The 25391-nt window shown below is 40.1% G+C and overlaps 1 protein-coding gene across 1 annotated transcript in view; it reads right to left on the bottom strand.

Annotated features, from left to right (window-relative positions):
• zfpm2a (zinc finger protein, FOG family member 2a) overlaps positions 1–25391 on the bottom strand; it is a 143537-nt gene that overhangs the window by 88888 nt on the left and 29258 nt on the right. The window contains exon 2 of the mRNA XM_060861781.1: positions 8915–9073. Within this exon, the coding sequence (XP_060717764.1) occupies positions 8915–9073 (159 nt within the window). The remainder of the gene's footprint in view (positions 1–8914; positions 9074–25391) is intronic.

Below are 25391 nucleotides of genomic sequence, written 5' to 3'. Positions count from 1 at the left end.
TCAGAGTCTTGAATGACATCATTCGAGGTACAAAATAAGGGAGACAAAAAGGAGTTTGGCTTACAGTGTAGATTTCATTGAGAACCTCAGATTAAATGCTGATTAATTGCTCAGAAGAAAACATTCCCTTTGAAAAGTAGCACCCTTATCATATGAATAATCAAATAATAATAATAAAATGTACACCAAATGTAAAGTCAATAAAGCAAATACTTTTGGTCAGAACAATTAAAAATGTAGTTAATTGTTTTGATTTTATTTTGTTACTCATAAAGATATTGTTTAGTTGTTGGGGAAAAAAGAGGAAAACAAAAATGCTGTATGATTATGTGATCATCCATAGACAAAAAGCCCCACTGGAAGCAGATGAGTCTCCAGCCGAGATTTTCAGTATAACAACAACTGATAAGATTTACAGCAGAAGGAAACCAGATCGACTGTCACTGCTGATAAGAAAGCCTGCTCATCTTGTTTAACAGCGCTGTTTCGTAATGAAGATCTCTTTCACGCTAGCCCCTCATGTTTCCTTTCTCTTGCTGCGGAGCAGTGGAATGGCACAGGATGTGGAAGTGACCTTTCTAACACTCTGGAACGGCCTTGGTGCTGCTCGGCGTTAAAATATGGGCCCGTTCGGACGGGGTTAATCTCCAGATCGAAGTCCCTCGCTATGCTGGCCGTAAGCCAGTTAAGACACGGCTCACTTCAAAGGCGCAGAGTAAACACGGCCAAAAAGGATCGCATCTTCCTGGCTGGCTCTGGACTGCCAGGCACGAGAAGTGCGCAGTGATGTCCTAGTTACTGAACACGAGGTCACTGTGACCTAGATTTCTCTCAAGCAAGCTCCTACTCAGGCCATAATTTCACTCTTTTTTTCCATTCATTTTCTATTACTCTTCATCACTATTTGTACTGTCAGGCCCAGACTACCTCTTTCACATACTCCTCATGTATAATGATGAGGATAACAAAGGCATGTATCAACAGTTCCTCTACTAAGTAGCAAGAGAGGGAAGAGGGGGAGAGAGAGGGTGAGAGAGGAAGCCAGAGAGATAACATTAAAAGCACTACCTTGATCTGGGGCAAACATGTAAGCCCTGTAACGAAACGTATTGCGACTGTTTAATTACCGCTCAGGAAATGAAGCTACAAGATGATTCCTTAATTAAGCGGTGATTAAGGATTTTCTGCCTTCTATCTTGCGCTGTTTGCAATGCATTTTAAACACAATCGCTGAACGGCAACCTCTGAGAGAACAATGCCGCCAGGCCTGATGAGGGTTTCCTAGAATATAGTAGGAGTTGGCATGGGAAGACAGTGCAGATACACTAATATAATAGACTGCTAATCATAGAACGCTAGGAAGAATCTGCAACCTGGTTGGCATCAAATCAACTTCTTAAATGTTGAAATGTCACAGAGAGCTTTGAGCGAAGTGGTACTGCTTGATGCCTTGTAGATAGAGGCACTAATTTCAGCTAGAGGTCCATCTAAAAAAAAAAAGAAAAAAAAAAAAGACGAGTGCTGTTTGCCTACAGCGGTGAGTGTACGAAAAAAGGAGGCTAAACAATAGAAGACAGAGAATGTCATGATTGTGTGTGCTTGTCCATGCGAATCGGACATTCTCCCCAGCATAATGTTACACAGGTCAATAAGCTTACAGGCGATTTACACAAACGCCTCCTCCAGCAAGGTAGAAACAAAGTCATATTGGCTTCCCCCACCTCCCACCTCCCTCTCAGCAATGCCTCCACCGACACAGCCCTTGAAAATGTCAATCCACAGATTTTAAGGAGATCTGAGCCTCCTAATCCAGAACAAACTGAGACGGAGAGATGCTGAGAAGAGAGATTCCTTTCATAACGCCCATTGCTACAATGAATGCAGTAAGGGTAGAATGCAGTAAGGGTTACCCCATAGAATGAACGCAGTAAGGGTTACCCCCTGGTAACTGAGACATTAGGAAAAACTGTCAATTGTTTCCATTCCGTAATCACCATTGTTGGTAAAGATAGTATAGATGGAACAATGATCAGGCCTTGATTATGTATTGACAGGGGGGTCAAGACATGATCAAGGGTTGACTATACCTTCTTTACAAACAAGAAAACCTTAGAATCTGGGAATTCAAATCAACCCAAGTAGCCCTATAACTCACATGTCACCCTTAGATCATTTTTACCCTTGTCTCATGGTGCACAAATCTTTCCTGAACGGATCCCAAAACAAATTTCAAATGCCATCAATGGATAAAAAAAAGCAAGCGAGGCACTCAAATCCCTGCAAAATCTCACAAAGCACCCTAGTGGAGAGAAGTGATTAGTGAAAGAGCTTGCTTCTGTCTCCTTCGAGAGCTACAAATTCACAGTCATCACAGGCTCTGCCAGATCTGCTGGGTTTTTGAGCTGTTTCCTCGAGAAGCAGGCTGGAGGCAAGGAGATCTGTCACATTTAGTTCACCATTCTTTAACATTTATGATTCATTTCCTCCTCCAACTCCAAAAGTGATGGCTCAGCAAACTGCATTTCGCACCAATTTCCAACCACCACATGTTGGGATCTTTTGTCTGTCCTTTGTTAACATCTGCTATGGAAAGAAGGTGTTGAAGCAATCTTTCTGGTAGGCATGATCTTAAATAGCTTGGAAGTAACGCAAACAAAGAGTAAATCAATTAAACTCTTTTGGTTTCCTGGTTAGAGATGTTTGGAAGGATTTTGGCATCGTGAGGACAAAGGGGTAAACTGACTAATTCAAGTCCTGGCTCTGGTAGTATCAACATGTTAATAGTAGACCCAAAGTTATACCAAAGGGCATACCTTTTATCAACAATGTACAACCATAGCACTCTTGTCAGCTGTCAGGGCGTTTGTAGTGCTATAGACTTTTGGTACTTGCTAAACCATTCTGCTACAAGACCATTAGTTCAATCTGTATTTGTCTAAATGTACGTGTTTCTGTGCAACCCTCTGATGCCCAGCATAGGGGTTGGCATACAAACAAAAGAAACAAAAACAAATCCATGGATTATAATCCTCATTATAGATTTACTTTACAAATACAATAGAACTAATCAAACACTGGACACTTTGTTCTTAAGTTCCTGAAGTTTTCATTCCAAGTGACCAGTAAAATAAACTAGTGGGTTGTGATTTTCAGCACCAAATTTAAAAAATACAGACATGATATGGAAAATATTTCACAGATCCTTAAGGGTTCTTGGACGCTACTTTGAGAACAACAGACCAACGGTTTGGCAAAGCTTTGGTTCTGAGCCCTTCTTTGCATATTGGATGACAATAAATGTCTAATTGCAGAGTTATTTTTGAGCTTGATGCCTGCAGAATTTTTGGTCTAATGCATCTGATCTCAGCCAAGAGCCTTCAGTCATAAGATTTTCTTCTAATTTCTGTATACTATGTGAAACTGATGGATCAGGAATCTGTCTGACTTTTGTGGTTTTCCACTCATCTATAGGAGGAAGGTGAAATTTCACAGTTGCTATAAAGAAAGATGACATCCAGGAAATAAAACATCGTCTTAAAATTAAAGACAAGGACATGACAAGGGAGCGTAAATTCTGATTGTGCCTTGTTGCACCTTTCACCTGCAATAAACAAGGAATCGACCAAGCCCAGGCAGATCCGTATTTGAAGAGTGCTTCGTTAATCATCAACGAAAAGGCAAGGTCATGTCTATGGAGTAATGGGGTCCACTTTTTCCATTTCCCCTCTCTTTCTGGTGTCTGTATATAGCTGTCTCGATAGGTCCCTGCTCTCCATCTCATGTTTATTCACATCCCTTTGCTCAGCTCAATCTATTCAGTGGCAGGGACTTCATTTCACACCAAACTATGCTGTTTCAATACCATTACGTGTGTAGCCATTGACTGGAGCCCCTCGACCATTTCATGGTACATGACTACGCGGTGGCTCCACTGGAGCCGAAACACTCTCCAGATAGTTTAAAGTGGTCACTCTGAAGGGAGCTCTCTGCAGTCTTACTCATCTTTGTACAAACGCTGTTTGGAAATGCTGATGAACGATGTGGGGCTTTACTTTTGTAAGATGGATTTACACTCATTATTGTGACATTTTCGGGGCAGTCTTAGCAATTCCAAGAGACACTGTCATTTGCTGTCTTGTAAATGTAAAGACGACAACGCAGGTGGATTTTCGAAAAAAACAATACATTTTTCCTATATTTTTGGATAAGCTGCATGTATAACATGTCTTCTGAAACTATCAATAAAATGATATTTAATTTAAATGTTTACTATTTTTGTTCAACAGTGTATTTATTATCTGGAACGTAGCAACTTTAAGCTCTACCCAATAAGCAATATCACATAATGCCATATATCTCCAAAAAGCTTGTTTTCTTAAATAGGTGATATTCGCGGCAATTTCTTTTATAGACCATTAAAAACCACACAAAGTGAAAAAAAAAAAATCTTCTAAAAAAAAAAATTTCTATATGACCTGTATTCATAAAATTTTAACTGTTCATTCATTTCCCCAATTATCAGATATTAACAACATATTAAATGTTGATTAAAATTCCAAATAAAAAAATCCTGAGAGCAATAAACTTAATCCTTTCATTCAAACATTTTACTGTATATGTAATTAAGCAGAATCTCATTTGTAAAAAAAAACAAACAAAAAAAAAAATCTAAAAAAAGATAATCTATAATCTATTGTTAGAAAAAATAAATAAGTAAGTAAGTAAGTAAATAAATAAATAAATAACTATTCACCTGTAGCGTCTAGCCTTAAAAGGCAGCCAGACAAGAACACAGTGTTTATTAGAACTCCAAGGGGAATTCTGGATAACGCTGCCTTTTATCATACAAACAGCGTCCTGACGGCTGACCCTACATGATGTCTTAGATGTCTGTGCGCTGATTCACCATTGCTGTTTCAGATCTTCAGTTCCATATCAACTGCTGCAGATGTTTCCTTTCTCTCATGCCTGCTTCCTCTTTTTCCTTGTTCGATTTTGGATTAGCTCTTTCCTATGGCGTGGGTTCGTGTCCACTTTTTACCGGGCTTTACAGCGTTTGTGGTTCATCCAGTCGTAATATTCTATAGTAGACTAGAACGTATGGTAATTTAACTAATATTGACAATGAAGAACAATTATTTTTTTAGACAAACCAAGTCGCAACAGATTTCTCTAAGTCCACCCCTTTCCACCTTACACGTTAAGGAACCTCTAGAGCAATTCAGTTTCTTGACCTTTCATAACTATAAGAGGCTTTGCCACTTTGCAGCGCTAATAAGACCGTGGCTATGCTAATGAACATGACAGCTTCGTTTTTTTGGGCTTGAAGCTTTTAAGACCTATTATGATGTGAAATTCTGATGGAGGGTTTACGGTTCCCTGTGACAAGCCCATTTTGGAGCTGCGCAGATTCTCAGTTACTCTGTTAGGAGCTCGCACGCTGGAGACCTTATTCTCCTCTACAGTCAGCGAGACTGATAAAGGCCCAGGGAAGAGTGGCTCCTATTGAAAGGAGACGTTCAATTCAGCACTAATTACAACACGCCGTCACTTTGGAGAGGGTTCACTTAATCAAGAGGGCCCTTCTGTCTTCATATAAGGGAGGAATAACACGCGTAAACCGTTTAATGCTGGGATTGCGTTCGCTTTTAATTCTTGCCGCTCCGGCATAAGTGGGGTATATTTAAGCCATTTCGACTCAGGGCTAAATGACTATGAGATCTAATAGAGAAGAGGATCAAGAGGAAGAAAATGGCTACACCTGATGAGCGTGCACTTCTTGCTAAATAAGGAGGGGACATTTGGAGAATTACAGAACTGTGATGGAAAATGGGGAGCTTATAGAATTAAAGAAGATAGGAGAAGAACTGGGAAATCTGACGTACGTGCTCGGACCATGACAAGGCCTTAGATTACTTAAGTATCTACTAAATGGAATAGTTAGAACTTTAGGCCAGTGTTGGTCTTAGTTTGTGCACAGCTATTGGAAAGTTAAAGATTTTTTGCTAAACCTTTTGCCAGAGAAAGGAGCTATCAAAATATAGCGTGACACACTCTGAAGTCAGTTTAAAAAAAAATTACGATGTGGGTCTTTGCGACTTATAGCAAATGCAAGAATATTGGACTTTCTTATGCTAGCGTTCCTCTGCAATAAAGCCATTTGCAGTGTTAAAATCCAACATAACCTATTTCATCAGGACCGTTGTAAACATCTGGACATCAAGTCTACGCGTTTTTGTTTTTTCTTCGTAGTTGCATGGTTGCTTTTATTATTTGTATGTTGTTGGGTTTTCTAAATTATTTCTGCCCATTTTGGTCACCTGTCAGTTCCCACCCACCAGCTAGTACTTTCCATCAGTCACACAGAGATGTCTGAATCTAGCTAACCATATCTTTTCAAACTGCTGCTCATGCTGCATCACAGCACACTTGGCAGAAAGCATGGTCTACCCTCTTCTGCATGTGATTGGCTAGGGTCTCGGTGATTGACAGGGGAGAAAGAGTCTGCCATCTCTTCCATATAGACAGTATTAATTTTGCTTGATTGGTTCATCTCCAACGGCATTTTTTAAGGACACACAATGTATGTTTAAAAAGAAATGTTCAAATTGGTTGAAATTACACTTTTTTCTGTTCTGCCACGGACGCATACTCATATGTTGTTTTTTTTATTTATTTTTTCACTTTGTACTTTGGAATTCTATTTTTAATGTAACTTTTTTTAATTCTATTTTTGTTCTAAATTTACGTACCTCGTATTGTTGTTTCGTTAATGATTAAAATTACAATCCGAATTTTATTGGTCCAGTATAGCGGGTAAGTTACACAAGTTTTGATACACAAGTGTTTATTTTTGCTAATTATTTGCTATTAGACTTGTTTTATCCCTAGAACAAGTGCTTGTTTTTGTAGTTAATAACAGTGCCAAAAACAAAACTCACAAAACCGAATTTAACCTTGAAATGAAACAATGACAGTCTCATTGCTATTAACATTCCCCCACTTACCTGCTATGTTTTCTTTCTCTTTAACAACAAAAGGAAATGATTATTAGTGTGCCTAGCTAACAAAAAAAACATAAAAGGATAATGTTTTTCAAAGAAATGCCCCGTGAAAAAATCCCACTAGGCACAATAGTTTTTAAAACAGCGTGACAGAAGCGTAATGCAAAAAACACACACACACGCTCGTCTTTTGAAGGCCAGCGCCGATTCAAAGCGCAAGCTGCTGATTAAAAAGTCAAATTCCTGGTGATGGGTGGTGAGTGAAGTCGGGTACACCTGGGGAGGAGAGTAGGTGTGTGTGGTGTGTGTGTGTGTGTGTGTGTGTGGACAGGGTTTGTCTGGTTAACAACTCCTTCGGTGTTGTGATGTGATGTGACCAAAAAATGAAATAAATACAAAAGAAAAGAACGAGTGCATAATTGAAAACAGAGTTCAAAGAACAAACAGTTGGCTGACTTTGTTTTTTTATTTTAAGTGTATACATAGCAGTAGAGTATTTGATAAAGGTTTAGCAATACTCCCCAAAAACACACAGCTTCATGGCAGAATCTGGCTACAGCAAGATGTGAGGTTTAGCCAGTTCTCTGACAGTCCTCAGATACAGGGATCAAATACCAGCCCTGTGGCTACATGCTTGGACGCAGAGGTTCTGTCAGAAGTGTGTATGCCCAGACTTTTCTCCCCAAAAGACCCTCATACCCAGCCAAAAAACAGATCAGACGCTGGAGAGCAGTGGCCGTGACTTGTGTCGTTTACTTACACATAGTATAGCAAGTGATGAATGTCATGGTCATGGTATCCTACACACTAGAAGCTGACAAACTGACAACCTTTCCTCTGAGACACCTGAATCCTGAAAACGACATTATTCAAACTGCTGCTTATGCTGCATCACCGGGCGGAGTAACAGTCTCATAAAAGCGCTATCTACCACCTTCCACATACATGATCAGATAGTGGTACTGTGAATGGTAAAAAATAAAAAAGAGAGAGAGAGAGACAGAGAAAGACAGAGAGAGAGAGAGAGAGAGAGAGAGAGAGAGAGAGAGAGAGAGAGAGAGAGAGAGAGAGAGAGAGAGAGAAATTACATTATCCCTCCCACCATGAGAGCATAGCCAATTTTGCTTTCTTGGATTCTCTTGGAATTTTGTAGACTTGCGGACAAAATCAGGGCTAACGCTGTTCTGTTGTGCAACTTGGGCATCCATTGGTTAAAACAATAAAATAAAAAGAAAACAATATTTTAAAAAAATGTGAGTTTACCTACTTGCATATAATGTCAAAAAAGAAAGAAAGAAAGAAAGAAAGAAAGAAAGAAAGACTACAAATGTGTTGAAAATATTTGCTACTTGAAAATGGATTCATATTACAAAAATAGTACAAATTAATATTTATTTTTAACATTTATTTAAAAAAAATACTGAAAATAATTTTTGCTAAGAGATTAGCAATTAAAAGAAAAGTCAAATTGGCTTGAACATAATCTTAGTAGATTGTATTTTATTAATTAATTAATTAATTTATTTATTTATATATACACAGTTTTACTTAACTGACATTATCTGCAGCTGATTACTGACCATAGCAGCTAAATGCTAACAGATAGATCTTGTATGTGGAACATAAATGACAATGAGAGCTAATATTAACTTTACCATCTTTTTCAAGTTCATAGATTAGATTCATTAGATTTAGCAAATGTTTTCCAACATTCCTTGTTTCATCTGTGAAAGGAACATGAGGAAAATGAGCCAAGTCTAAAGTCTAAGTCTAACTAAAAACTCGCTCTAGCGATGATCTGAACAATAATCCTATTCCGCATTCCGCTAGCTCCTAGCATCCGATAGCACGTTAAAATTCTCCCTTGCTCCCTAACCCCATTCTGACTCAGCACTTTTTTACCCTCTGACCTTTAGCGCAGAAGTACTCCATGTCCTCACAGCCAATGTTCTCTGTCTCGAGGTCTGTAGTGAAATTCTCCTCGGCTGAGAACTCGTCTTTAGTCGCGAGCTCGTTCCCTTCAGACACACATTCCTCCTCTTCCTCTTCCAGACCATCGTCGAGAGGACCTGAACACGTACAGAGAACAGTCACACACTCTTCATACAAACTCTGGACACACGATTAGTATCTATTAAATCTGCTCGTATTAAACCGACTACAAACGAATCTTTTTTTTCCTCACAGAACTCCAGCTACATTTAAACGGGTAATTAGCATATTAGCATCATTAGCTCCAGCATGTGAACGGATCCTGGAGGATTCAGGATTCTTGCAAAGATTTAGTAACTGCTTGCTATATAATGAAGCAGGGTCTCTTACACTGGTAATAGGGAACATTTATTTATTCAGATAACCACAAAGGTACTTCACAACTAATGCTAATAAAGATGCTACATGAGTCTTTACCAAAGGATAAAAGTATTTCAGTGTTAAAAATAGAAAGAACTGAAGCATCTGAAAGTTTTTTTTTAATCCAAATTCAGCATAACAGCAAGTGCAGTGGAGCCACATCACACACGGTTCATCTCATCGTGCCTGCAGCTGATGACTCACAATGAGAGACACATGCGCACATGAAAACACACACATGAACACACTATAGTAGTTTAATGTGCACATAAACACACACATGAACACAGACATGAACACACTATAGCAGCTTAATGTGCACATGCACATACGTACATACACACACGAACACATACACACTCTAGTAGCTTAATATGCACATGCACATACACACACACACACAAACACACACATACAAACACACTTAAGCTTAGTAGCTTAATTTGCACCTACACACACACACACACACACACGAACAAACACATGAACACATTATAGCATCCTAATGTGCCCATGCACATACACACGAACACACACACAAACACGCTATAGTAGCTTAATATGCACATGCACACACACACACACACACACGAACTCACACATACACACATACAAACACATTTAAGCTTAGTAGTGCACCTACACACACACACACACGAACAAACACACAAACATTATAGCGGCTTAATGTGCACATGCACATACACATAAACACACTATAGTAGCTTAATGTGCACATACACACAAACACTCACGAACACACACAAACACACTATAGCAACATAATGTGCATACACACACACACACACGAACAAACACATGAACACATTATAGCAGCTTAATGTGCACATGCACATACACACACACAACACACACAAACACACTAACACTAATGCACTATAGTGTGACTAATGCACCTTAATTTGCAAATGCACATTGAATCCAAATTTTCCATTCAATCCCAGTGTAGTCTGTTACCCCCTACAAGTTACTTATTTCATTTTTTCATTTATATATATATATATATATATATATATATATATATATATATATATATATATATATATATAGATATAGATATAGATATAGATATATTACAATTATATAGCATTCTGCTATTTAATGGACCCCAAATAATCCGGAAACTTTTCCATAAAAGTTGATATGAGACTTTTATGAGACTTTTGAATATCATTCAGTAAAACATCAGAGAGCTGTGTGTATCTCTCTGGTACGTTGACACTAAATTATAAAAAACAAAATAAAAAAAAAATTATGGTGGAGTTAATAATATACTATACTATAATATACTATACTATAATACATTATACTATAATAAGTAACTATACCATAATACAATATATTATATTACATGAATCACACTTTCATGTCACAAGGTCACTGTCATGCATTTTAAGCTTTAAACGCATACACAAAACCAGACAAAACAAAACAAAACCAGACAACACAAAACAAAACCAGACAAAACAAAACAAAAAACAGCTTTGAACACAGCACCGAAGTGCCAGAACAATGTATCTGAGGGAAAGTTGCTCGCTCGCTGCCTCCTGACTTTTCACACCAGCGTTAGTACGCAATGGGGAAGAAAAAACTTTTTATTAATTTGTTCACCTTATCACAGGGTACAATGTTGATTTTTCCATTTACATACCATGCCTTTGGGTAATACAGCGCTGTAATCTGAAAGGAGACACTTTTCTGTGTGATTAATTTTTTCCCCCTATGTGCAATATTATTTCCCTAAATCTAAATGATTTAGAGTTTTGCTTGTAGCCGTACATTTCTGGATTTGCATATTACTGTTTGGCAGCAATCCTGTTCGGATGGAATTACGGCTACCTGAGTTGCATTAAGGCTGAGAGACGAAAAAAAATATCATAGTGCATTTGAATATATATAATGTTTCTGCCCTAAAAGAACAAAAATATATCTTTTGTATTGCATATTTTCAGCACACACACACACACTCACACACACACACACACACACACACACACACACACACACACACACACACACACAAAGATTCAATACTAAAGCAAATTTTACTGGAACTGACAGGTACAAAGGCTTTCACCTGACAACAGCACAGAGGCCACACCTCCTTCACCTGACTACAGCACAGAAGCCACACCTCCTTCACCTGACTGAAGCACAGAAGCCACACCTCCTTCATCTGACTACAGCACAGAGGCCACACCTCCTTCATCTGACTACAGCACAGAAGCCACACCTCCTTCATCTGACTACAGCACAGAGGCCACACCTCCTTCATCTGACTACAGCACAGAAGCCACACCTCCTTCACCTGACTGAAGCACAGAAGCCACACCTCCTTCACGCTGAGCACAAAGGCCACACCTCCTTCACCTGACTAAAGCACAGAGGCCACACCTCCTTCATCTGACTACAGCACAGAAGCCACACCTCCGTCACCTGAGTACAGCACAGAGGCCCCTCCTCCTTCATCTGACTAAAGCACAGGGGCCACTCCTCCTTCATCTCACTAAAGCATAGAGGCCACTCCTCCTTCATCTGACTAAAGCACAGAGGCCACACCTCCTTCATCTGACTACAACACAGAGGCCACACCTCCTTCATCTGACTAAAACACAGAGGTGACACCTCCTTCACCTGACACAGCACAGAGGCCACTCCTCTTTCATCTGAGTGAAGCACAGAGGCCACACCTCCTTCTCCTGAGTACAGCACAGAGGCCACACCTCCTTCATCTGACTAAAGCACAGAGGCCACACCTCCTACACCTGACTACAGCACAGAGACCACTCCTCCTTCATCTGACTAAAGCACATAGGCCACTCCTCCTTCATCTGACTAAAGCACATAGGCCACACCTCCTTCACCTGACTACAGCACAGAGGCCACACCTCCTTCATCTGACTAAAGCACAGAGGCCACTCCTCCTTCATCTGACTAAAGCACATAGGCCACACCTCCTTCACCTGACTACAGCACAGAGGCCACTCCTCCTTCATCTGCTAAAGCACAGAGGCCACACCTTCTTCACCTGATAAGCACAGAAGCCACACCTCCTTTACTCTGAGCACAGAAGCCACACCTCCCTATCGCTGTCTACAGCACAGCTTTCAGCCTTCTCATTCATTTAATAGGTGACTCGTCACTTCCCTTTCACTGTAATCACTCCTTGCTACATCTGAACGTTTTCTCTTGCAAATTAAGCAAGGTCAAAGGTCTCTCGCAACACACACGTCCCTCGAGTTCGCTTCTGTTTGTTCTACCGCCGCATTCTCCGCTTAATCGAGCAATTATTGTGGTTCAAACCCTTCCGCAAGTGCACACTTTCTTCCTGAACGAGAGGCACTGTGGGAGAATAAAAAAAAGAAGAAGAAGAAAAAAAATCACCCTGCTTTTTCCATTAATGATGTCTTTGTAGTGCACAGGAACTGGGCTTACATAAAAAGAATTAGCGCTGCGATCTCCAGCAGACATGCTGCGCAGTACTGAAGTGCGCCACTTTAAATTAGGATGCAGGGTTGTGATCGTATCGCAGCCCGGGACTTTCCTGAATCGCAGGAAGGTAAGGATGAAGAGAGAAGGCTCGGTACGTCTCAATATGCTAAAGCTGTCGATAAGCATCGGGAATTGTATCGAAGCGGAGATCACTGAAGCTCGACCTGGTTGTCAGGCTGGAATGTGATATGTGTCAAATCACAAACACACACACACCATTCTCCCCCCACACACACACGCATACACACACACACAGCTTGTGGAAGATGAGAACAGGTTTGTGAAACTGAGCGAGGTGAAGATGTCGAACCTAGTAAAATTCACTTCGGCAATGCTGCGGCTGCTGATAATCAATTTGGAGATATGAAGCAGATTTACCAGAACATTAAATGTCATAGTGACGCTCTTCTAGGTGTTGATAAGTTAATATTCGAGAGCCTTCCTATCCTACACAGCATGGACATGCCTGCGATGATTTCACACCTTTCTAACCTGGATCTTTTCTTGAAAGTCACATTCAGGCAAGGAAGGATCTTGTTAAGTGTTAAGGTGGGACACAACAGGAGGACTGAGAATTGAGTTTTCCGTTGCCACGGTACAAGCCAAAAGTCATGTTTTTGCAGATTATCCTGATACCAGGTGTGTGTGTGTGTGTGTGTGTGTGTGTGTGTATACACATGATGGCAGACTTTCCTGAATGTCACAGTCACCATAACTGATCATCTGTAAGACTATTTTCACTTCACAAATTGCCGTAAATAATCTCTCGTATGGTTGAAGTCCGTCACCATGGTTTCATTCGGATCAGAATCGTCTAGCAGGGGGCGTGTCAGTGGGCGTGTCTCAACGCAAGTACGGCATTTAGCTTAAAACGAGCTGTACCGTCATTTACGATGGGACTTCTGCAAGCAGGCAGGAAGCACCAGAAAATCTGGAGTCTACAACTATGAAGAAAAAAATACATCAGAAATCTTCCAGCTGAATCACAGTAAATATTGTATATATTCTGGTGACAATGTGCTGCCGGGTGCGATATTCTACCATTTTCCAGCGACGTTCAACACGGCTTGCTAGCGATCTACGGCTGTAGATTAGCACAAACCACTGGAACTTTAGAAGCTGATCTGTTTAAGCAGATGAGCAGATTAGAACAGACTGAAAGGCTGCTGCATTGATCTCTTTAGCTAAAGACGACACAAGGGCTAAATCCCACCGGTGCTACTATCACAGGTATTGTGGGTAATGTAAGAAACTACTGTAAAGGTTTGATTTATCAAAAGGTTCGATTTATCAAAATTTGCAATGCAACTTGTAGTTAAATGCAAAACTACTAAAATTGCAAGCACAGGATCCTTCTTGTAATCTCCTCCCATGTGATGAAACGTATGTGAAGACTTTCTATGGAAGCTGATGAGGTTCGACGCACGTGAATGGAAGGCGCACGTTGACGCTTCTTTGACGCACGTTGTGATGATGTCACATAGAGCCCAAACCTGCGGAAAACCTGCGGCCATTTTGAAAAACTGCAAGTTCCACTGAATATCGTGAAATCCTGAAGTGTGTGTCAAAAAAAAAAAAAAAAAAAAAAAAAAATCATTACAAAAAAAAAAAAATCTGAGATCACGTGTTGACATCATGGTTCAGCATGGAGTTAATCCTGAAATCGGATTGTGGCTTTTAAATGACCGACAAGTGTCATTTTGGGGGAAAAAGGCACTTTAGGATGGGAAATTTCCTTGTCTCATTTTTGCGGGAACAAATTCGTACAATCTCAGCAGACAGCGCAACGTCTGTAGGCTATCAAATTAAAACTAGAGTAGAAGGTATGATGCAAGTGTGTGTGTGTTGGTTTGATGGTGATAGTGCACTTTATCAGCAGGAGACACAGTGATGTGTTCGGTCTAAAACCAGGTCTCTGTTACGTCCCCTAATTAGGGCGGAAATAATTAAATCGGAAGGAACAAAGCGAGCGATCTCTCTGCTTTTTATTTTATTTTTATTATTTTTTAATCTCTGCATGCTATTGAAATGGGGAACGAGCTTGACCAGAGGGGAGTGAAGCGTGTGCCCAGCACCTGAGACCCAACATGAATGTGAAATGCTCCTCGCATGCCTATAGGGATGTCCGGTCTGGCATCGCTCGCTCCTGGATCCTTTGTGCCAAGGTAGAGACTGGCATAGTGTTAGAAGTTCCAGGCTGGCACATATGCATATAACACACACATACACACACACACACAAATTACAAATAGTCCTCCATCCATCCACACACCAAACACATTTCCTCCAACATTTATTTCTTTCATCTTAAATGTTTGTTAAAACGTACACCGTCATTCTTTTTATTTATTTTTATTTATTTATTTTTTTTATAATTTAACACTCCATCTCTTTCATCTACTTCCTTTTGGTACCTTGGCTTTATAATATTCCTGAATATCAGCACTTACTTTACACCAAGCCCTTGTGTTAAGTCTGGTGTGTGTCATCCCTCTGGGGTAAAAGCTTAAAGGTTTTTATGAATGACCCTACAACAGAGGAACCAACACACAGGTGTGAGGTAAAAGTCTGAGGTAAAGAGTCTCAGGAAACTCAAGTACAACATGAAACATGAATCCTCTTTCTACACTTTAGGGGGAAAAAAAACGAAAAAGATTCAGAATCATCCAAACTTTTAGACCTTCTTATAAAATTCACTAAAAAATAAACCTCAAGGATTGGAGGAAGCAAGTACAGGAGTAAAGAAGGAATGGAAGAAAGGAAGACTAGCAGAAAGATTTAAGGAACAAAGTATGGGAAAGAGGAGAGGATTTGAAGATTTGAGGAAAGGAGGAATAAATGAAAGGAAGACTAGATTCTAGAAGCTCAAAGAAGCTCCTGTAGAAGTTCAAAATAAAAAAAAATCCATCCCCCATTTCTTCTTTCCTCATATTTTCATATTTCCTCCTTTCCTTTTTTCTCCAGTCCTCAATTCCTCTATTTCCTCAGTTTCTGTTTCCTCATATCCATCTTTCCCCTGTTCCTTATTTTTTCAAATCCATGTTTCCATCATTTCTGTTTTCCTGCAGTGCTCGGGAAAGAAGAACTGGAGAAAAAGGGAATGAAAGGAAAAGAGGACTGGAGGAAGGAGAACTGGAGAAAGAAAACAGGGGTAAGGGGTCAAAATAAGTAAAGGAGGTAAGGCAAAATGGAGGAGTGTAGTTGTAAAGAAAAGGAGCACCAGGAATCCTGTCAGCTTTTCTTTCAGTGGAAGGAAAGAAAGAGGAATGGGTGAAGAGAGGAAAACAGTATGAGAGGAAAAGAGGACTGGAGGAAAAGAGAATGAGTGGAAAAGAGGACAAGAGGACAAGAGGAAAGGAGGAAGAGAGGAAAAGAGAATGAGAGGAAAAGAGAACGAGAGGAAAAGAGGACTGGGGAAAAGAGGACTGGGGAAAAGAGGACTGGGGAAAGCAGAATGAGAGGATAAGAGAACGAGAGGAAAAGAGGACAAGAGGAAAGGAGGACTGGGGAAAAGAGGACGAGAAGAAAACAGAACGAAAGGAAAAGAGAACGAGAGGAAAAGAGGAGAAGAGGAAATGAGGACTGGGGAAAAGAGGACGAGAAGAAAACAGAACGAGAGGAAAAGAGAACGAGAGGAAAAGAGGACAAGAGGAAAGGAGGACTGGGGAAAAGAGGACGAGAAGAAAACAGAACGAGAGGAAAAGAGAACGAGAGGAAAAGAGGACAAGAGGAAAGGAGGACTGGGGAAAAGAGGACGAGAAGAAAACAGAACGAGAGGAAAAGAGAACGAGAGTAAAAGAGGACAAGAGGAAAGGAGGCCTGGGTGAAAAGAGGATGAGAGAAAAAGAGAATAGTATTTTTCCTTGAACACTCAATCTCCTACAGTAGAATACTTTTATTTCTTCTTCCGGTCCTCCATCCTTTTTCTTCATTTGGAAGAACAGAAAGAGGATGTTCTGTCTCTTCCTCTTCACACCACTCCTCAGAGCTCTACTGCCTCCAGATGCTCAGGATAAATCCACACTACACACCATCACTGATCCAAACAGAAACTCTGCGTTAAAGTCGTCACGTTAAAGTGAAGCCGCGAGTCTCGGAGGACGTTCAGATGTTCAGAGCTTTTCGTTTCTATTTGTTTTTTATTGTTTGTCTGTTCATCCACTTCTGCTGTGATTAAAGGAATGTGAAGCGAATGTTACGACAGCAGGCCAAAGTAAAAGGCCATCTGTGGAGCTGACAGCTGATGAGGCGGAATCTGGATTGACCACGCATGTGTGTGTGTGTGTGTGTGTGTGTGTGTGTGTGTGTATATGTGTGTGTGTGTGTGTGTGTGTATGTGTGTGTGTATGTGTGTGTGTGTATGTGTGTGCGTGTGTATGTGTGTGTGTATGTGTGTGTGTATGTGTGTGTGTGTGTGTGTGTGTGTGTATGTATGTGTGTGTAGTCCAGGCCTGGGAATAAGCGCTCTTATTGTTTAACTTGATCTTCTGGTTGCTAAGCAATGTAATTCTGCCGATTAGAAATGGCTGCGTTCCTGAGCTTGGGCACTTACAAGCGACACAACGTTTTAGAAACCTGTGTAAAATCCCACACAAAAAAGACACCCACACACACATACTCTCACACACACATCCATGGGAGAACAAATGTTTAGGAACAGCTGAAATCTCATGAATGGGAGGAAAAAAAAATCTTTTCAACTCATTTTTACCAACAATTCCAAAAAAATGAATTTGAACAATCTACAATATTTAAGTTTTGTGACAACACTTTAAATAATATTATGACTGAATGTATAAAAAAATGTATCTACTGCTATTAAAAGCTATACATTTCTATATAGTTTCACTGAAATGAAAAAATTAAGTAAAACGTTCAGTGATACAGAAACGTTGCCCCAAATGTCTCGGTTAATCGAAAATGTGTGTACGTGTGTGTGTGTGTGTGTTTTCATCATTATACTAATGGTTAATGAAGGCAAAAATGCAGAGTTAAATCTTAATTAGGTCATGTTTGCTGGATGTGTCCATTAAAGGCAAAGATCCCTGATTAAAAGATTTAACTGCTAATGCAGGTCATCATCACAAACACATCATTAGAATTACTGTAGCGCATCACAGACACACACACACAGACACACACAATACACACACAACACACATAACACACAATACACATAACACACACAATACATACAGACACATTCGCACACACAACACACATACATGCTCACATACGATAGCACACACATGCACAGACACACACACATACAGTACTCACACACACACGCTCAAACACACACATACGTGCTTGCACACACACGCACACACACACACACAATACACACACATCCATATACACAACACACATACTGTATACACACAGAGACACACATACATGCTCACACACGCACAGACACACACGCACACATGCTCACACACACGGTCAAACACACATACGTGTTTGCACACACATATACACACACACTCACACACACACACTCACACACGCTCACACACACGCTCACACACGCTCACACACACAAACTCTGATGTGCTCTGGAGTTCTCCAAACTCACAATTTGTCCAGTGTCCATGTGTGTTAAAGACGCATGTGTGTGGATTCTACGTCCAGCGCCTCCAAATTGGAGTGGCATGAAAACGCGGCTGGCATTTCACTAGGTCATTAAAAATCTGGAGGCTCCTCTGAGCGTGCCTTTGGGCCTCGGCAGATGCCAGGCTCTCTATGTTCTGCATTGCTTTTACTTTCTGCACACACAAACACACACACGCACACACATACACACACACAGCCACCCAAACTGGCAGTCGCAGGCTTCTATTAAAGGCCCGGGGTCGTCCTCCAAATGTTCAACAGCGTCCGTGCTCTCCGAAGCTCAGGTGCGAGCTCTTATTAGCTTGTGCTCTCGCCTGAGAGCCAATTTGGACCATCGGTGCGACTGCTTGTTGTTTAGAGCCTACTGAAAAGCCTACATTGAAATATTTATAAATAAATGAATGAATGAATGAATAAATAAATAAATAATAATAATAATAATAAAAATGATACAAAAAACAATAATTGTAGTTCAATGCTGTTCAAGATGACGGCTGTTAAAGGGCCGATATGTGATTCTGACAGTCGTTCTATTGGTTTAGACAGTTTCAAATATTTGATGAAGCTTCGGAACTTGATATGAACCACCAACATTTCCACCAATCAGGACAAAGGAGATGTTTCTATTTCCTGTTGCAGTACTTTGAGGCATAACTGTGGACGGAACATTCCAGAATCACCGATACTGCTTTAACCATTCAAATAAATAATTATATAACTAAATAAATCTTCCATGCCATGCTATACAATAATCCCGATAACATTTCAAATAATGAAACTGAAAAATAAATCTTTATAGAAATTAAATCTATACAATATATACAGCATATTATTCTACCATTAGTGATCTATCGGACACGGCAATTTCACTTCTCTCACAATAAACTCCACTTTAATTCAATTCTAATTTGCTTCTTATTATATACTTCTTATTTCTACTATTGATAGTTCCGCTTCTTAATACCCCGTTTGCCATAAAAAAAAAAAAAAAAAAAAAAAACGGAGTCGCCTGAGTCGGAGGGAACAGAGGATGAGGATAAGATCTAAATATTACCCCTGGCAAAGAGAAAGAGCTAAAGTCTGATGAACATTTCAAAAGAGCGATTCTTTATGGATCGGAGAAATCTTTTCCACTTTTTAATTAAAAGTAAAGAAAATAGAAGTTAATTATCCTGTAAAGATTAGCTACTGGGCATCTTTCTGTAAATTGGTTCTAATTAAAAGGAAATTGTCGAATGACATTCAAAGTGCTGTCCTTTCAAAGTGTGACACAGGGATTGGGATGGGAGGAGGATTCATTCATGTCTGTCTTGGTCTCACTCTCTCTCTCTCTCTGTGTCTCACTGTGTCTCTGTCTTGGTCTCCGTCTCCTCTGGCCTCTCTCTCTCTTTACCTCAGCCTCTCCCTCTACCTCAGGATCTCTCTCTCTACCTCAGCCTCTCTCTCTTTACCTCAGGCTCTCTGTCTCTATCTCAGCCTCTCTCTCTCTTTACCTCAGCCTCTCTCTCTCTACCTCAGGCTCTCTGTCTCTACCTCAGGCTCTCTCTCTCTACCTCGGCCTCTCTCTCTACCTCGGCCTCTCTGTGTCTACCTTGGCCACTCTCTCTTTCTCCCCCGCCTCTCTCTCTCTCTCTCTCTCTCTCTCTCTCTCTCTCTCTCTCTCTCTCTATTCTTAATCTGACCTCGTGGTACTTCCAGCGACAGTTCCGAGCTCTGATGGCAGAGGTGTCAGAGTTTTGCTGAGTTGTTACTCGATTGTAAAGTTTGAAATCCATCTTCATCCGGATTCGAATAAAATTTCTTTATGAGAAAAGGTTTCACTTTACATTAACATTACCTTCAATATCGTTATTCGTCATGAGTGATACACAAACATCTTAATAACAGCCGTCTGTCTAAAGGTTGATCCTTAAAGCAACATCCGTAAGGAATAACACACACAAGGGAATGGGGTTATAGGAAAATAATCAACAACTAAAGTCTTTAAGTATAATTTAACTCTTTAGTAATTAAACAACATAATTTAGATCCATTTAGAGTTACAGGTTCATGTTGTGGACCTCAGACTAAACATTCTTCCTGTTTAACCTGAACACATTTATACTGTCACGAAGTGATGATAAAAATATTCCTTTCTTCTATTTTACTCTCTTAAAATGGAAGAAAGTGAGTAGGACAATATGGACTGTTCCAGTTACTTACACTTTCCTAATTCTGTATATGAGAAATTGATGCTCCACAAAATATTCTTCTACAATAACCATTAAGTTAATTATAACTTTTATTTATTTTTTATTTATTTTTATTTTTGTTCGTTCATTCATTCATTTTTTTTTGGGGGGGGGAGAAAGAATTCCAAAATAAATAAATAAATATTTATTAGAAACAAGATTCCAAAATCTAATAATAAAAAATGTTATATTATATGAATATATTATATATTATACATATTATATATAGATAAGTGTTGGCACTGTCTGATATTCGGTGTGGATGTGGATCAGATATCGGCAGAAACATCAGATTGGAAAAAACATCAGATTGAAAAAAAAAAATTTTTTTTATTTTTTTTTTTACATATAAAGGGACATGACAGTTTTATCGTTTGTACGGATTGTATTCCATTCAAACTTCCTGCTAAATTTGTTTATTGTACTTCCAATGTGAGCCATTTGTGTGTTATAGTAAATAGAAATGTGAAGGAAAAAAAAACATTAGAACGCTGAGTGGATTTTACAAAAAACAATATCGGATGTACAAGAGATCTGGGTGTGGAAGGAAAAAAGTGCTATTGAGTTGTCTCTGGGTTTAAGATTAGATATGTAGGATTAGACAGATTGATTAGACAGAGATCAGAAGATTTTAATCAGAGGAACGACAAGTCGATGAAACGTGATTGCAGACGCAGCTGAGACGCAAAAGACTGAAGCTCACCGATGGCACAAGTAACACAAGACTGGTGGCTGCTAACTCGATTCGCTGAACAGAACAGAACAAACACGTAGCGAGCAGAAGGGAAGTGAAGTGAAGTGAAAGTTCAGTGAAGTGTAATGAAGTTCAGGATAAATGAAGGATGCAGATGATGAGAAAGAAACAGGAGAACTTCAGCGTTATTATGCTACATACACGGCACGCTGGCATGTGACTACTGATTAAACACCGCGCTGATTCTTTTTTAAAGACCTCGTTTATGTCACAGGGTTTAAAGAAAAATGGTACAGTCCCTCTCTCGAGTGTGTGTATGTGTGTGTGTGTGTAAGTGTGTGTGTCTAGCAGTAAGAGAGACAGAGATGGAGCACTGACCTTTCGACAGAGCAGAGGGGAGAGGGCCTCTGTCAAAAGAGTCCTCCAGAGATGACAATCCTGCTTCTACCTCAGCCTGACAGCACACACACACACACACACACACACACTCACACTCACACTCACACACACACACACTCAAAGAGCTACACTGTTACCTACTCAACACCTTCAGCTGTACTTCAGTGCATGAAAGATTATAACCTAATCCACTTCACAACTGTGCTCGTTCTCCGTGGCAGCTTTTTATGTCAAGCACCACCAGCAGGGCAATTAGTGTTAATAATATACTTAGTATTAGAAAATACCCATTTTAGAGCACCACATGTACTTGAGGTCATACGGTTCAAAATAATAAGACATCAATGAATTGATAACAAACAACAAACATTATTAGCAAATGTATTATTATTATTATTATTATTATTATTATTATTATTATTATTGGTATTATTACAGTGAGTATTATTATTATTATTATTATTATTATTATTATTATTATTAAACTACTACTACTACTACTACTACTACTAATAATAATAATAATAATAATAACAATATTAAATGTTATCATTATTATTATTATTATTATTATTATTATTATTATTATTATTATTATTATCATTATTATTATTATTATTATTATTATTATTATTATTATCATTATTATTATCATTATTATTATTATTATTATTTCCAGTAGTGGCAGGACTATTACTCCACGTGCCCCGGTAGCATTTGCAAGCCTCACTGTAAGCCCTGCTAGATTTGTTACAGCACACAGCTCTGGGAGAAAAGCGTCCATTACAATCGCATGGCTCTGTCCCAGTGAGAATTCTCCAACCTAAATATCACACCCTCCCTTTTACAAAACACCTCAGTATTACAAGCAAATTACTAGCGTGGTTCTAGCAAGCCGGGCAGGAACAAAGACGGGCAGTCGTAATTATATCTCTCCGTGTGCGGCATGCGAATGGGCATCCTCCTCCGGCGGGGCGTTCCCCAGAGGCATCCCAGGCATCAGAATGATGGCCAAATTATTTTTTTGCGGCCCGATTATCATATTTACCGCCGGTGCGTTTATGACAACAGCGCTGTTTATACCTGTCTCAGGGACGAGATGCCAGGTTTGAGCTCTCTAATTTCACAAACGTATGGTATGCATATGAGCTGCTTGGCAGGGATTTAAATTAGGTCAAGGCTGGAATACATCAGCAGCAAAGCCATATGTGCATCGTACACCCCCACTACCACCACTACCCCCTCACCACCACCACTCCTTCCCCTGCACAAACTCTTTTGGAAGAGCTTTGAGATGAAGAAGCCTCTGTGACGATATGTGCAAATCACATTTGTGAGATGAGTTCAAACCTCCCTTTTAATATACACTCCATCCAGGACAGAGTGAATAAAAGACACATTTACTTTCTTTTTTTTTTCTTCGGATGTATGGAAAACTAAGATGCAGACCAGAACAGGGCCGACGTTGTTTCTCGGTTTCTTTCCTTGTCGCCGAATGTTATTGTGAGGTTTTTCCTTTGGAGAAAGTCACGTGTTGCCGGCTCTGTCGATGAAAGGTACTGTTGCCATGAGACGCAAGGAACATGTGCCAGTTTCCACTGCCAGTCAGGCATCAAATGCAGTCGCAGCAGGAGGCAGCAGGAGGCCAGCTCTGGGCACCAACAGCAGCACTGTGCCACACACCATGCCCAGCGCGCGCTTAGCCTGTTAGCCACCATGAACCGTGACGTGGCACTGCAGCTAGCTTCAGTGTGAGAATCCCAAAGATTATTCTTAATTTATCTCAAGATTCTCAAATTTGTGCGAGGTAAACAGCTGAAGAGATTGCAACAAAGCAGTAGCTGTTTACTATATTTACATTCACTGCATTTTATATTTATTGAGGGTTAAGGGCCTTGCTCAGGGGCCCAGCTGTGGCAGCTCGGCAGACCTGGGATTAGAACCTTCAGTTTGATAGTCTGAAACCTTAACCACTAGGCTACCAGATTTACTATGGCTGGTACAGCTAGTATACCTCAGGGGTGTCCACTAGGCCCTAAAGATCCTTTCCATACTGCCGCCCTATACCCTGAACCTCATGCCATCAGATGCCAATGTTTAAACTGACATGAGAGCTAAGAGCAGACTTGTTGATTTGACGTCACTTGCTGAACTGCTGAACATTCTTTGGAAACTACTCGAGGCAAGTGGTCGCATTTATTTTTCCCCGGAGTCGGAGGTTGAGCTGATTTTAAAATGAAGTGTATTTAGAGGCACTCGATAAACTCAGAGGTCCAATCACATATTGTAGCTAGTCTGATCTGATGACTGTCTCATCAGATCAGACTAGCTACAAGGCTAGAAACAATGGCTGAAGAATTTCGTATTTCGCTTTACTGGTCTAATTAGCAAACCGTCCACGTGGGTGTTTAAAAAAAAAGTATATTCTAATGTCACATTCAAAACAGAAAAATCTAGTTAGTCAAAGTTAGTTTGTTAGTCAAACGTGTTAGCACCAACGTGGGACAAAACAACGGATTAGAAAGTAACTTTCGTCACTATTCTCGCACGTAAGTTGCTAATCTGAAAGTCTTCACAAATACAACTTCACAAGTTGTTTCTGAATAGCTCCGGTGCCCGCCCTCAAACTTCATTCCGCTCTAATTGGTTGACAGCAGTGTTGCTATTTTCGAACGGTGTAACCCTTTCCTCCTCCTCCTTAGCCTCGCCACCATATTTGTCTCCTGCTTGTTAGCCCCTACGTCAAATATGTGTCTCCGTGCCATTTTAATTACAGCCTCGGAAAATCTCTCGCGAGGCATTCTGGGACAACACCGATCTGCAAAAAAGGTGATAAGTACGAGACGCAACCCGGCTTTGGTATCAGTCATAAACAGACACTTAATTGAATCATTTGACCTCGGAGGCTGATCCTGCCTGCAACAGCATGCGGCACGAGGGGAAAAAAAAAATAAAGGTTTTCGGAATATTAAGGCGGTTCGGCGTGCGCTACATAAACCATAGTTGTTTTGGCTGCGCGCCCAATTTGCTGCAATGTGGGCCACATTATAGAACAGATAAGTCTTTGTGTGTGTGTGTGTGTGTGTGTCTAGAGGTCCCATATTCCCCCTTTTTGGTAGTCGCTTCCTGTTTGGGGATAGCTGTTGGGAAGAGATGGCACTGTTTCAACACTACTGCGGATTTGGTTTCAAGGCTCCAAACACACACACACTCACACACTCACACACACACAATCCGACAGTTAAACACCTAGTCGACTAGCATCCGCTCTTTCCCTGACTCCCCCCACCTTACCTCACCTCAGATGCGGCGGAGTTATCAATCCAAACAGACACGCAATCCGGGTCCAATGTCACTTCTCCTCATTATGTTAATGGTTAATACATGCAAATGAAAACATTCCGGCAATTTGATTTCTTTGAAGATAGTTTGCATATTGTCTTAGCCATAATGACGGTGTGCTCGCCTGCTCGTGACTGTCGATTTATGCCAGGTTAGTTAGTTCATATTTATCAGCTCCAAGTTTATTTCTAGGGCTACTGGAATGTTTTACTTATTTATTTTATTTTTTTCTTTATGTAT

The sequence above is a fragment of the Tachysurus vachellii genome, chromosome 25 (assembly GCF_030014155.1).
Source record: "Tachysurus vachellii isolate PV-2020 chromosome 25, HZAU_Pvac_v1, whole genome shotgun sequence".
Classification (NCBI taxonomy): domain Eukaryota; kingdom Metazoa; phylum Chordata; class Actinopteri; order Siluriformes; family Bagridae; genus Tachysurus; species Tachysurus vachellii.
This window is presented reverse-complemented; position numbering and strand designations above follow the sequence as displayed.